The following is a 12,825-nucleotide window of genomic DNA, read 5'->3' as shown; positions in this document are numbered from 1 at the left end:
GACCCTCAGGATGTTGATGTTTGGGGACTCTGTTCTAGTCATGCCATTGAATGTTAAACATTCGCTTGTTCGAGTTGGTCAATGCATTGCATGTAGGAGACTTTAATTTTGCATCCCAATTGCCTGTTAAAGTCTGAATGTTACTCAGGTCTTGAGGCACACAAATATTTTCTACCCCTTTGAGAAACTGAACAGCAGTCATAAACAATACCCACTTTTCTTTAAACAATAAGAGTTCTGCAATTTGATTTCCATTATAGCAGTATTTTAAAATTCAATTAAAACTGAGTTACTATCAAGCACATTTGAGAAACAAGAGAAACATTGATCAAAAAGAGCAATGTGGCATAACTATTGTTGCACAGTAACATAGCAGTTAGCACAAGTTTTACAGCGCCAGCAATTTCCAGCTGCTTTCTTTAAGATGTTTGTACGTTCAGCCCATGATCACGTGGGTTTCCTCCAGGTGCTCTGATTTCCACCCACGTTCCAAAGAGATACAGATTAGGGTCAGTAAGTTGAGAGTATGCTATGTTGGTGCCGGAATCACGGTAATACTTGCAGGCTGTCCCTAGTGCAGCCTTGGACTGTGTTGGTCATTGATGGAAAATATACATTTAACTATATGTTTCAATGTACATGTGACAAATATTGCTAATGTTTTTTAAATGTACCATTTACCACATTAACATTACTTAAACACACATTGCACAGAATTTGTCATCTTCAATAGAATATTTCAAAACTTCATTACTTTCAACAAGCTAGGATGGTGATAGGAAAAAGAGTAATCCGATCTGTCAAGCTCTCTCATTAATTATTTTTAATGGGATCTGTCCATCCTATTGACAATACTTATCAATGCTGAAGTTCATTGACAAGATTTTCCTTGCATCTCCCACAAGTGAAACCATAACTGATCATAAATCAATCTCACATATAAATCAGATGTATGGCTAGTATGCAACAATATATGAATGTCATTTTAAGGATATTTCTCCTTAGTTTCACAAATAAGAATTCCTCTTGGTACCTTTTCCCTTCAATATAGCAAATAAATTTCTCAGTTATGAAAGCACTATAAATAAGGAATGTTCTCATTTTTGTTATGTTACTGATTTGGCCTGCTTCTATTCCCTACCCCCAGGCTCAATATACATTTCCTGAGATTGGCCTGCAAACATACTTCTATTGCTGTTGAGCCACCTGCTAGCAAGTGCCCAGGGAATGTACTATGATTTATGCTGCCTTTCTTTGCACTGTACTGCACAGTGGACTCCCCTTGTGCAAGCTTCTGCAGGCATCCCAGAGTTCATGTTTTGAAATATCTGCCCATGGAGCCTGCACTGTTCAACCTAATCTAGATAGAGGAATCTCACTGAAATTAATGTGAGAAAGAGTGCCAAATAAAAAGGCAAACTAACCATTTCACATCATTCAGTTTAGTTTATAACAGTTTAAGGGCTTTTTTAAGCATTTTGAATCGTTCCAGTTTTTTTTGCATTTTTCATTGATTCAGGGCATTTTGAATGTTTGATAGTCAAAAACATTCACAAATGGAGCAACAAAACTGGCTACAAAAGCCAATCTCTGAATATTGTTGGCTATTTAGGATAAAGTGATCCTGAGCTGCACTATACTGCATAAAGCCATAGACCAATGTAAGGAAGCAGACTTCGCAGCTGAACACTATGCCAGGTATCATAATTGAAATAAAAATATAGTCACCAACAAAGAAAATTAATTTTACATAAAAGTAATTCCCTGCTGGCAAAGTGTTATACACTGTTTCGTTAATCAGGTGGTGGAAAATACAATAAATATACTAAATACAACAGACTGATCTTTTACTGATCTTTTCTTCGAGTTACATTCATAAAATAAAACTATTTGAAATTATTTTAACAAGTTATTGTGAAGTTAAGGATTCATAAGCTCCAAAAACTTAAAATAAATCTTTTAAAAACGCAAACAACAGGAATTCTGCAGATGCTGGAAATTCAAGCAACACACATAAAAGTTGCTGGTGAACGCAGCAGGCCAGGCAGCATCTCTAGGAAGAGGTGCAGTCGACGTTTCAGGCCGAGACCCTTCGTCAGGAATCTCTAATTTGCCTTTTTTTTTCAAATTTAGCCCTTTCTTCTTTTAAAAGATGTGTGCTTATTTTAAAATATAATTTATCACCATCAATACATACAAAACTACTACCTTCAGTAAGTGAGTCGCATTTCATCCATTTTTGGCAGTGTGTTTTGCCCTAATACCACAGAAAACTAACTAGGACAAATCCACTTTTAAAAAAACTTCAGGTGATCCCTGCATTACAGAGGGGTTATGTTCTGTAATGCAAACATCTTTTCCTATTAAATTCTGTTAACAGTGGAGATGCATCCCTATGGAATGTTTCCCTTTCATAATAAACCATTTTTCCCAGAGATGATAAGGTGACCAAATGTCATTTAAAAGCTGAAGCAACAGACTGGGAAGGTGGACAAGGTTCATGCAAAAGTAACAACAAGTCATTAATACCGTGGAACAATAAGATCTGGATGTGGATGTCATCACATCAATGATACTGGCAGTCGCACCAAGTCACTCTAGTTCAAGGACGTATGAACAGATGTCTCAGAGTACAGAGCAGCCATGATCTTCAATTGCGAGGCATTTTTTTCTGACATGCAAGACTCACGCATTAGGAAAGGGTTTCAGATATGGGGATATCTGGAAAAGGCATGGGATTTGAGGACATGGCTTCATGGAAGAAAGGTGGTTCAGGGGAGTAATAGGTAAAAACACAGTGACTGAGTGAAAGTAAAGTAGGGAGCAGGACATTGCTTTAAGGAGCTGGCCATGGATACTGCTGCTCTTCACAAAATAGTGGGTCAGAGAAAATGCCATGTTGATTATTGAAACCAGTATGTCAATTACAACAGCGAAAAAAAAACACCAGTGTTTTGGTGAATTGTCACTGGAAGTATCCAATTTCCCAATATGTTGAACTTCCATCAGAAACAGATCAAAAGATATGGAATTTTAATTACACACTCTTTACACATAAAAAGACAAATAATTTTGTTTTCCTGATCCAATTTCAAGGCAGTTATTGAAACAATACATTCTCATTAAACTATCTTTTCTGGTATCTCATTAGTTCCTAAGATTGCTGCACTATATTTAACTAATCTTTCACAAAGGGAAATCCAGCATCGTATGATGTAAAAGCAAGCCTGAGATAAGAGCACAAATTGCAAGAAATACCTAGCATCTGAAAAGAGAGAAAGAGTTGAAGAATCAGAAAACAACAGCTCCTTTCTCCATAGATGCAGACTGCATGGAACGGCTTCAAGCTCCTGGGTGCCAACATTTCAGAGGATGCATCGTGGGCGCAACACATTGATGCAATTACTAGGAAAGCACACCAGTCCCCCTACTCAATTAGGTGTTTTAGGAGAAATAGTACGCCGCCAACGATTTCTGTAAGCCTCTGCAGATTTGCTATAGAGAGAATTCTAATTGGGTATATCACAACCTGGTATGGAGTCTCCAATGCACAGGATCACAAGAGGCTGCTCAGCCAGTTCCATCACAGACACAACTGGCCCCACCATCGACGGCACCTTCAAGAGCCTGTGCCTCAAGAATATGGCATCCATCACTAAGGTCCCTCAACATGCCTTCTTTGCTTCACTTCCATCATGGAGGTGGTACAGGAGTCTGAAGATCCACACTCAACATTTTAAAAACAGCTTCTTCCTCTCCACCATCTGAATTCTGAACATCAATGCTCCCAGGAACACCAACTATTTATTCATCTTTCTTAAAACTATCTATTTTTGTCAATTATAGTAATTTTTATGTCTTACAGTGTCCCGCTACAGCAAAACAACAAACTTCAGTCCATACGACAGTAATATCAAACATAATTCTGACTATTTACTTTGATTACAGCACTGTGTGGTTCTTCTATTAGGAGAGGAGTTAGAATCCGCTCTATTGGCCTTCACCATTCATCAGTGAACATCTGCACATTTGAAAAAATGAACTCGGGCAACAGATTAGAAACAGATTATTGTTGAAGGGGAGGCAAAGAATCACAACTCATTTGGGATTTAATAATTACTTCTACCTACTTCAAATGATTTCATTAAAATAAACACCAATCTGAATAAATAATGGAATGGTATACGAATATCAGCGACAGCTTCATGAGTTAACTGGTAGAAAGCAATCAGCAAACCCTGAAGAAGGTATAATGACTGGAGGCCCCCTAGATCACCAGTTATTTTAAATTGCAAACAAGGGCTCTTTAATCTTTAAATGCAAATACTTTGAAGATGTATTTTTTAAAACACCTAAAGCCATCCTCAAATATTGTCAGTTCTGTGAGTCATAAACATTCTAGGTGAACAAGGCACTCCCAAGAGTTGCCAGATTGAAAATAATCCGACGAGTATCACTTCAAAACAGTGATACCAGCTCATTATCAAATTTGTTCGACTTTAATATGTAACTGTTTAGTTCGGCTTCCTCCACCACTATTCTTACCTGCAGTCCTCTCCGCCTCAAAATACTCGAATCATCCATGATACAAGTCAAATTAAAATCCACAGTTCATGCCAGTATGCAAACACACACAAACTGAATTAACAGCTTGTTAGCCAGTCTCTCACATCAGCAGCAGACAGACTGGCAAATAAATTATTTCTATTTCTAAGCAGCCAGAGCTACCGGACTTCATTCCTCATTTCCGTGAGGATTCTTGTTCTTTTGGAGTTCGTGCTGCACAAATCCACGTCCTTCTTGACTGGAATTGGGTCTGTGCTGTACAGGTCACTTAAGCAGGGCTTTTTCCTCTCATCTGAGCAGCTGAGACATATGCGATCTGACGTTGCAGTAATTCATTCACTAGTTTTGTTGGTGAGTCCATCTCAATGTCGCAGCACCTCTGAATTGTCAGTGTTAATGGGAAAGCAGACTTGGCAAATAGCCAGTAGCTATTCCCATGTGCAAATTACAGTCAGAACCCGGGATCCGTTTCCAAGTCACTTCAACATGAGGGCACCGTCGCTATAGCCTTTTTAATCAGATTTCTCTGTTTCAGACTTGCATTTTCCCCCAGTACAAAAGAATCTTCTTTTCCACTCTCTTCAGATTTGAAGTCACACTACAAAGTGATTGTTCAAATGAGATTTCTGGAAATATATAAGCTAAGCTAGCTGAATTCATTTGGAAGCTCAGCCACGATTCAGAGTAATAATATGCAAGACAAATCCAAAGTGCACTAAATGTTCAGCCTGCATATCTTGTTCCGTTATGGCAGGCAGTCCGTTTGTTGCAGATCCAGTCAGTGAGCAGTAGCACTTCCTCCCCATCTGCTGTTGAAAACAACTGAATGCAAGCAGTCAGCCAACCAGTCAACCAACCGCATGCAAGCATAGGAAGATTTGCCTAAATTATACAGCTAGTCTGTTCATGCTGCTGAGAGAAACTCCCTGTTCCTTTGGCTCAGTCTCATTCATTCCACACTTCTTGTGTCACAAATATCGCACAATCCACAAATATGACAGTTTTCTAAATGTTTTGTTCTGAAGTGTGCTTTCAATTCGTGAGAAACCAATTCCACATCCTATTAAAATCAATGGGGAGTATTTTCTAATGTAAAAGTTGATTCTAAGAAAAACAGATCAGAAAGCAGAGTTAAATTTGCACATTGAAAGCATGTCTATATCAAAGTCAAGTTTATTGTTTGCACAAGTACAGGTTAAGCACCCCTTAACCGAAATGTTTTGGGCCCAGAAGCGCTTTGGATTTCAGATTTTGGAATACAGTTTGAGTACACCTTATCCAAAATGCTTGGGGCTGGGAGTGCTTTGGATTTCAGATGTTTTCAGATTTTTGGAATATATAAAGAGCTAGCTTGGGATCACCATCATTTCCGACTCAATTTATGTGCAACCAGTAAGCAGTCTTTGTCTTACACTTGTTCATCACACAAACGTGATTAACCTTAAAAATGATTACATACCATTAATATAATGAAAATACAAAATATAATGTGTGCAGGTTAACAAAAGAAGCATCTAGAGAATACCTGAAGTTGCTGTTGAACAACAAATAACAGCAAGCTTTCAGTCCCCACCTACAATGCTGTGTTTCAGTTAAAAGGTAACAATACACGGTATTCGTATTTTACTCTTTTGACGGCCTTATGTAAGGTATAAAAACCATCACTGTAGACTTGTTCTCATGTTAGAGTTTCATCAGCGACTCTCTAAAAAATATAATGCTGTTCGGTTAGGTACAAAAACATTCAGCATCGTAGACTTGTTTTGATGTTAGATTTGAGATCAGCAAATGCTTTAAAAATTTAATGCTGAGATTTTCCTGAAATTTCTGTAATCAGCCTGCAGAATATTAACAATTACCTTCAATTGTTAATATTGGAGGAAGGAGGAAAGGCGGGTGGAGAAGATAACAGCACGCCATGCGCACACAGCCCTCCAGTGAAAATAATATTGTATCCGTTAAATAGGGACCGTGGACAATTCTGATTTGATGGAGACAGACGTGAAAGCACAGAGGAACATCTGGAGAAATTTCTGAAACGCAGGTTCGCTGCCGCTGTTATTGGGCTATCAAGAATCTTCAGGAGGGAAGGCCCCAAAATCCCTGGCTTTGCCTGCTGCTGGCGACCAAGATTGAGGTTGAATCATTGGAATAGAGATGGTGCTCGGTACTCGGTGTCAGAGGGCTGATCGGAGGCTCAAGGTTTTCGGACGACTCAGAGTCAGACTGTGGTCGGGCATGGCAGGGAGAGTTTTCTTCCTTCTCCCGTCTGCGTGAGATGTGGGACATTTGAGAGACTTTGAACATTTTACTGTGCAATGGACTGTTCTTCATCAAGTTATGGTATTGTTGCACTGTTGTAACTATATGTTATAATTATGTTGTTTTATTAGTTTTTTCAGTCTTGGTCTGTCCTGTGTTTTGTGATATCACACCGAAGGAAGTATTGTATCATTTCTTAATGCATGCATTACTAAATGACAATAAAAGAGGACTATGTGTCTTCATAATCTAAAAATAAATTTTCAGTTCATCGTGATAGATCTGTGCTTACTTCATGATCAGCATACCGTTAAGCAGCACATGTTCACTCAGACACTGACAGTACACATTCGAGATCTTCATTTTTCACTTTACACAGGGTTTTTGTATTTTTCATTAACTTCTGTTCATTACGTATGTGAGGTCACTTCTCAGATTATCTGTGATCCACAGGGACCTGCGCATTGCCTGGGAACCTTCCCAGCGCGTTGTAGAATTTTCCAATTGAGATTTCATGCCAGTGGATTTCGGAGGCTTTTGGATTTTGGATTTTCAGATAAGGGGTGCTCAACTTATAACTGTATGAACAGCTGCAATCACCTGTAAGAGCATCATGGGAACATAGCATCAGAAAGAAACATCCAACGTCCAAAAAGGAACAAATCATGCAAACAATAAAAAAATATAAACAACATGAACCACAGTGTCACCCAAAGCAAGTCCACAGCCATGTAGGTCCTGCAGCAGATCCAGGAACCCAAAGCTGCAGAGCCAGATTCAGCACAGAGGCAAGTGCCGATGGCTGCAAGCCACAGCTACAGAGTTAGTTCAGCGCTGAGGCGAGTAAAGCCTCCCGCAGTGAGCTGAACACTGGTTCATGCTCCACCATCAGCCTCGACAGATTAATCTTTTTAATCTGGTTCGGCGCTTAAATTGTCCAAACATCAGTATGTTATCCGCTCCCCGGTCCAGACCTCATCGCTTCAGTCCAACCCAAAGATTCAGTCCGGCCCCAAGTCCGTTCCAGCAATGGGTGCCACAACGGTACCTGCATACTTGACAGTCCAGTTTGCTGAGACTTTCAGGGCATCACAAAAAATGCCGGGTCATACAGATGGTTCAATAGCACACCTCCCGGTCGTACAGATGGTTCAAAAGCACACCTCCCAATGGGAAGTTGCAGGCTGTGAATTGCAGTGATTGAAGAAGTATATTTAGTAGAATTTTTAGAAGCCTCATTTGCAGCCATATCTCACCAGTGCCATCTTTGCAGGCTTCTGTTCCTCCTGCCTTATGGTAGGTGTGAAAAGATGGTTGTGGGGAATCTTTGCTGATTGATGTTGCGTGCCTGAAAAAGTACGTTCTGTGGTTAATGCCAGTAGTGCAGAGGGATATGCCTGTGATGTATTGAGCAAAGTCCACTGTTCTCTACAGCTTCTTACATTCCTGAATTTGGAATGCTGTACCAGACCACGTTGCAAATCAGTCAGGATACTTTCAACAGTACATCTGTGGAAATTTGCAGAGTGCTTGATGACAAGCCAACCCTAAGAAAGTAAATAAGTTGACACATTTTCCTCATCTTTGTATCTATGTGCTGGGTCCAGGACAGATTATATTATGTTAATACCCAAGAATTTAAAGCTGCTGAATTACTACACTGCCATTCTCCCAATCTAGACCAGTGTACATATGTTTGCCCTCCTTCCCCTTCTAGAAATCAGTAGTCATAGAAGAGTACAGCACAGAAACAGGTGCTTCGGCCTATCTAGTCCGTGCCAAAGCATTTAAACTGCCCACTCCCAACAATCTGCACTGTGACCATAGCCCTCCATACCTCCTCCATCCATGTACCTATCCAAATGGTAAAATCGAGCTTGCATGCACCACCTGTGCTGGCAGCTCATTCCACTCTCAAGACCCTGACTGAAGAAATTTCCCCTCATATTCCCCTTAAACTATTCACCTTTCACCCTTAACACATAACTTCTGGTTCTAGCCCCACCCAACCCCAATGAAAAAAACGTGTTTGCATTTACCCTATCTATACCCCTCATAATTCTGAAAACCTCTATCATATCCCCTCTCAATCTTCTATGTTCTAAAGAATGCAGTCCTAACCCGTTCAATCTTTTCTTATAACTGAGGTCCTCTAGACCTGGCAACATCCTTATAAGTTTTCTCCGTACTCTTTCAACTTGGTTTACATCTTTCTTGTAGGTAGGTAACCAAAACTGCACACAATCTCCAAATTAGCTAAATGTCTTACATAATAAGACCAATGTCTTTTCCAACTAAAACATAACATCCCATCTCTTATACTCAGTATTTTGATTTATAAAGGCCAATGTGCTAAAAGCTTTCTTTACGACCCTATCTACCTGTGATGCCACTTTCAATGAATTATGAATCTGTGTTCCCAGATCTTTTTGTTCTAGTACCTCCCTCAGTGCCCTACCTTTGACTGTGCAAGACCTACCTGGTTGATCCTACCAAAAAGCAATACTTTGCACTTGTCTGCATTAAATTCCATCTGCCATTTTTCCTGCTGGGGTCCAGATCCCACACCAGCCATGATATCCTTCCTCACTGTTCACTACATCCCTGAAGAAATTTCCCCTCATCTTGAACTGTGCATCCTAGGCTCCTCAGTGCATCCTAGATTCCTCTCCACAACAAATCTGTCAAATCCTTGAACAATTTTTAAAGTTTCAATAATGCCTTTCATTTTTTCAAGTTCTTATCTGTTCAAGCTAACTTAATCTCTTTCTTTATGTCATCACTGGAATCAGTAAACATAATTTTCACTGCATTTACATGAAAAGTTTGTGAGACCAAAACAGAGCACAACAGTGCAATCTCACCACTGCAATAAGATTTCCTCACTCCAGCAATCAAAACCTGTTGAAATGAAGGCTATTAGACCATTTGTACTCCAAATTGCCTTCAGCACAAAGTGATGGCCTTCAGTGAGTTGTGTGCAAGCAACCTTCGTCTCTTTCAATGTCAACAATACCCAAATTCTCATTATTTAACAAATACCTGGCTTTTCTGAAGGTCTTGAAAGTAAAATGATCAGCACAAAGCCAAATACATTCTGGAACATATTTCTATGAAAAAGGAACAATACATTCTGAAATTAAGCTAATTCCTCTTGTAACTCACAGAATTTTCAACAACAGAGAAGCCTAAATACAGAAGTTGTAATTTAAAAAGAATTGCTATTGAGAAATGTAAATTTTGAATGAGAAGTATGGAAAGGAAAAGGGAAATCATAAATGTACAATACCCTTGACAAAAATAAATGGATTTATACAATCTAGGCAGGTACTTGGTGCATAAATTGTTCCCTCTCAACAAATAGATGCAGAAGATCAGTTATAGTTTATCTTATTAACTACATAAAATGACAAGACATGGATCCAAGCAGGGAAAAAAAGGCCTTACGGGCTAATTCTTATTCACATAGCCATTTATATATCTGACATCATTTCTTGAAGTATATCCAACATACACATCTGTTTCTCCACAGCATAGTTTTATCATATGACTGACAATATCTTTGCTAATCTGCTGCAGATTAAACTGTATTTTTGTCTTTGCCTTCATTTAGTATTCTTATTAAAACAAAAACTTTTCAGCTAAGTGTCCAAGTCCAAATTTGAACATTTTGCCCATCACAAAAGTAGACCATAAGACACAGGAGCAGGATTAGGCCAATCAGCCCAGAGAGTCTACTCTGCTATGGCTGCTCCAGTTTCCATTTCAACCTCATTCTCCTGCCTTCAACCCATAACCTTCCGTGCCCCAATCCAAAATCTATCAACCTCTACCTTAAATACACCCAATATCCTAGCCTCCATTGACGCCTGGCACAGATTAACCAGCCTCTGGCTAAAGAAACTCATCCTCATTTCCATTCTAAATGGCCATCCCTCTATTCTGAGGCTGTGCTTTCTGGTCCAATTTCATCCACTAGGAAACATCTTCTCCACATCCACTCTATCTAGGCTTTTCAATATTCAATAGGTTTCAATGAAATTTCCCCCACCCGCACCCATCCATTCTTCTAAACTTCAGTGAGTACAGGCCCAGAGTCATCAAACGCTCCTCATATGATAACCCTTTCATTCCTGGTATCTTTCTCGTGACACTCCTCTGAACTCTCTCTAATGTCAGCATTCTTAGATAAGGGGCCGAAAATTGCTCACAATACTTCAAGGGATGACTCACCAGTGCCTTCTAAAGCTTCAAGATTGCTTCTTTGCTTTAATATTCTATTCTCTCAAAATGAATATTAACACTGCATTTGCTTTCCTCACCACCGACTCAACCTGCACGTTAATCTTTAGGGAATCCTGCATGAGGACTCCCAAGTCCTTTTGCACCTCGGATTTTGGAATTTTCTCCCCACTTAGACATAATCTTTGTCTATTCCTTCTACCTAAGTGCACGGCCATGCACTTCCAGAGACTACTCTATCTGATACTTCTTTGTCCATTCTCCAAATCTGTCTATGTCCTTCTTCAGCCTCCCTGCTTCGTCAACACCACTTGCCCCTCCAACTATCTTTGTTTCGTCTACAAACTTGGCCACAAAGCTATCAACTCCATCATCTAAATCACATATATATTATGTAAAAAGCAGTCCCAAAACCAATCCCTGCAGAACACTGGTCACCAGCAGCCAACCAGGAAAGGCTGCTTTATTCCACACATTGCCTCCTGCCAATCAGCCAATCCTCTATCCATGCTGGTATCTGTCCTGTAATACCACAGGCTCTTGTTAAGCAGCGTCAAGTGTGGCCTATTGTCAAAGGCCTTCTGAAAATCCAAGTACACAAAACCACCAATTCTTCATTGTCTATCTTGTTTGTTATTTCCTCAAAGAATTCCAATAGGTTTGTCAGGCAATATTTTCCCGCAATGAAACTAAGCTGATTTTGGCCTATTTTATCATGTGCCTTCCAGTTCCCAGAGACCTCATCCTTAACAATCTATTCCACCACCTTGCCAACCACTGAGGTCAAGCTAACTGGTCTGTAATTTCCTTTTTTCTGTCTCTTTCCCTTCTAGAAGTGTGAGGTGATGTTTGTAATTTTCCAGTCCTCCAGAACCATGCCAGAATCTAGTGATTCTTGAAAGGTCATTACAGTTGCCTCCACAATCTCTTTAGCTACCATTTTCAGAACCCAGGGGTGCAGTCCATCTGGTCCAGGTGCCTTATCTACTTCAGACCTTTCAGCTTCCCAAACACCTTTTCCCTAGTAATAGCAGCATCACTCACTTCTACCCCTTTACACTCGAACTTCCAGCATACTGCTAATGTCATCTACAGTAAAGACGGATGCAAAATACTTATTCAGTTCACCTATTGTTTCCTTGTTCTACATTACTACCTCTCCAGTGTCATTATCCAGCGATCTACTCTTGCCTCTCTGTTACCCTTTATATATCTGGGAAAAAAACTTTTGGCATCCTTTTTAATATTATTGGCTAGCTTACCTTCATATTTCATCTTTTCCTTCCCTTATAACATTTTTAGTTGCCTTTTCTTTGTTTTTAAAAGCTTCACAATCCTCTATTTCCCACTAATTTTTGCTCCATTATATGCCCTCTCTTTTGCTTTGATGCCTTTGACTTCCCTTGTAGCCACAGTTGTGTCATCCTGCTTTTAGAATACTTCTTCTTTAGAATGTATCTATCTTGCATCTTCCAATTTGCTCCCAGAAATTCTGGCCATTGCTGTTCTGCCATCATCCCTGCTAGTGTCCCCTTCCAATCAACTCTGGCCAGTTCCTCTCTCATGCCTCTGTAATTCCCTTTATTCCACCATAATACTAATACATTAGACTTCCATCTTCTCCCTCTCAAACTGCAGGGTGAATACTATTATATTATGATCACTGCCTTCTCAGGGTACCCGTAACTAAAGCTCCCTAATCAAATCTGGTTCATTGCCTTTCCTATCACGGACCCAACCACAAACTGGTCTAAG

The 12,825-nt window shown here is 39.7% G+C and overlaps 1 protein-coding gene across 7 annotated transcripts in view; it reads right to left on the bottom strand.

Moving 5' to 3' along the window:
* The window catches only part of mast2 (microtubule associated serine/threonine kinase 2), a 456,242-nt gene that overhangs the window by 342,767 nt on the left and 100,650 nt on the right, over window positions 1-12,825 (bottom strand). The window contains exon 1 of one of the 7 annotated variants that reach the window (XM_072273704.1): window positions 4,546-5,306. The exons of 5 other annotated variants lie outside the window; for them this stretch is intronic. In XM_072273704.1, the coding sequence (XP_072129805.1) occupies window positions 4,546-4,584 (39 nt within the window). In that variant the 5' untranslated portion in view covers window positions 4,585-5,306. Of the gene's footprint in view, window positions 1-4,545; window positions 5,307-12,825 lie in introns of those variants that run through there. One more of the 7 variants, XM_072273707.1, reaches the window with a different exon arrangement.

The sequence above is a fragment of the Mobula birostris genome, chromosome 12 (genome assembly GCF_030028105.1).
Source record: "Mobula birostris isolate sMobBir1 chromosome 12, sMobBir1.hap1, whole genome shotgun sequence".
Classification (NCBI taxonomy): domain Eukaryota; kingdom Metazoa; phylum Chordata; class Chondrichthyes; order Myliobatiformes; family Myliobatidae; genus Mobula; species Mobula birostris.
The sequence above is the reverse complement of the archived record's forward strand: the minus strand, read 5'-3'. Positions and strand labels throughout refer to the sequence as shown.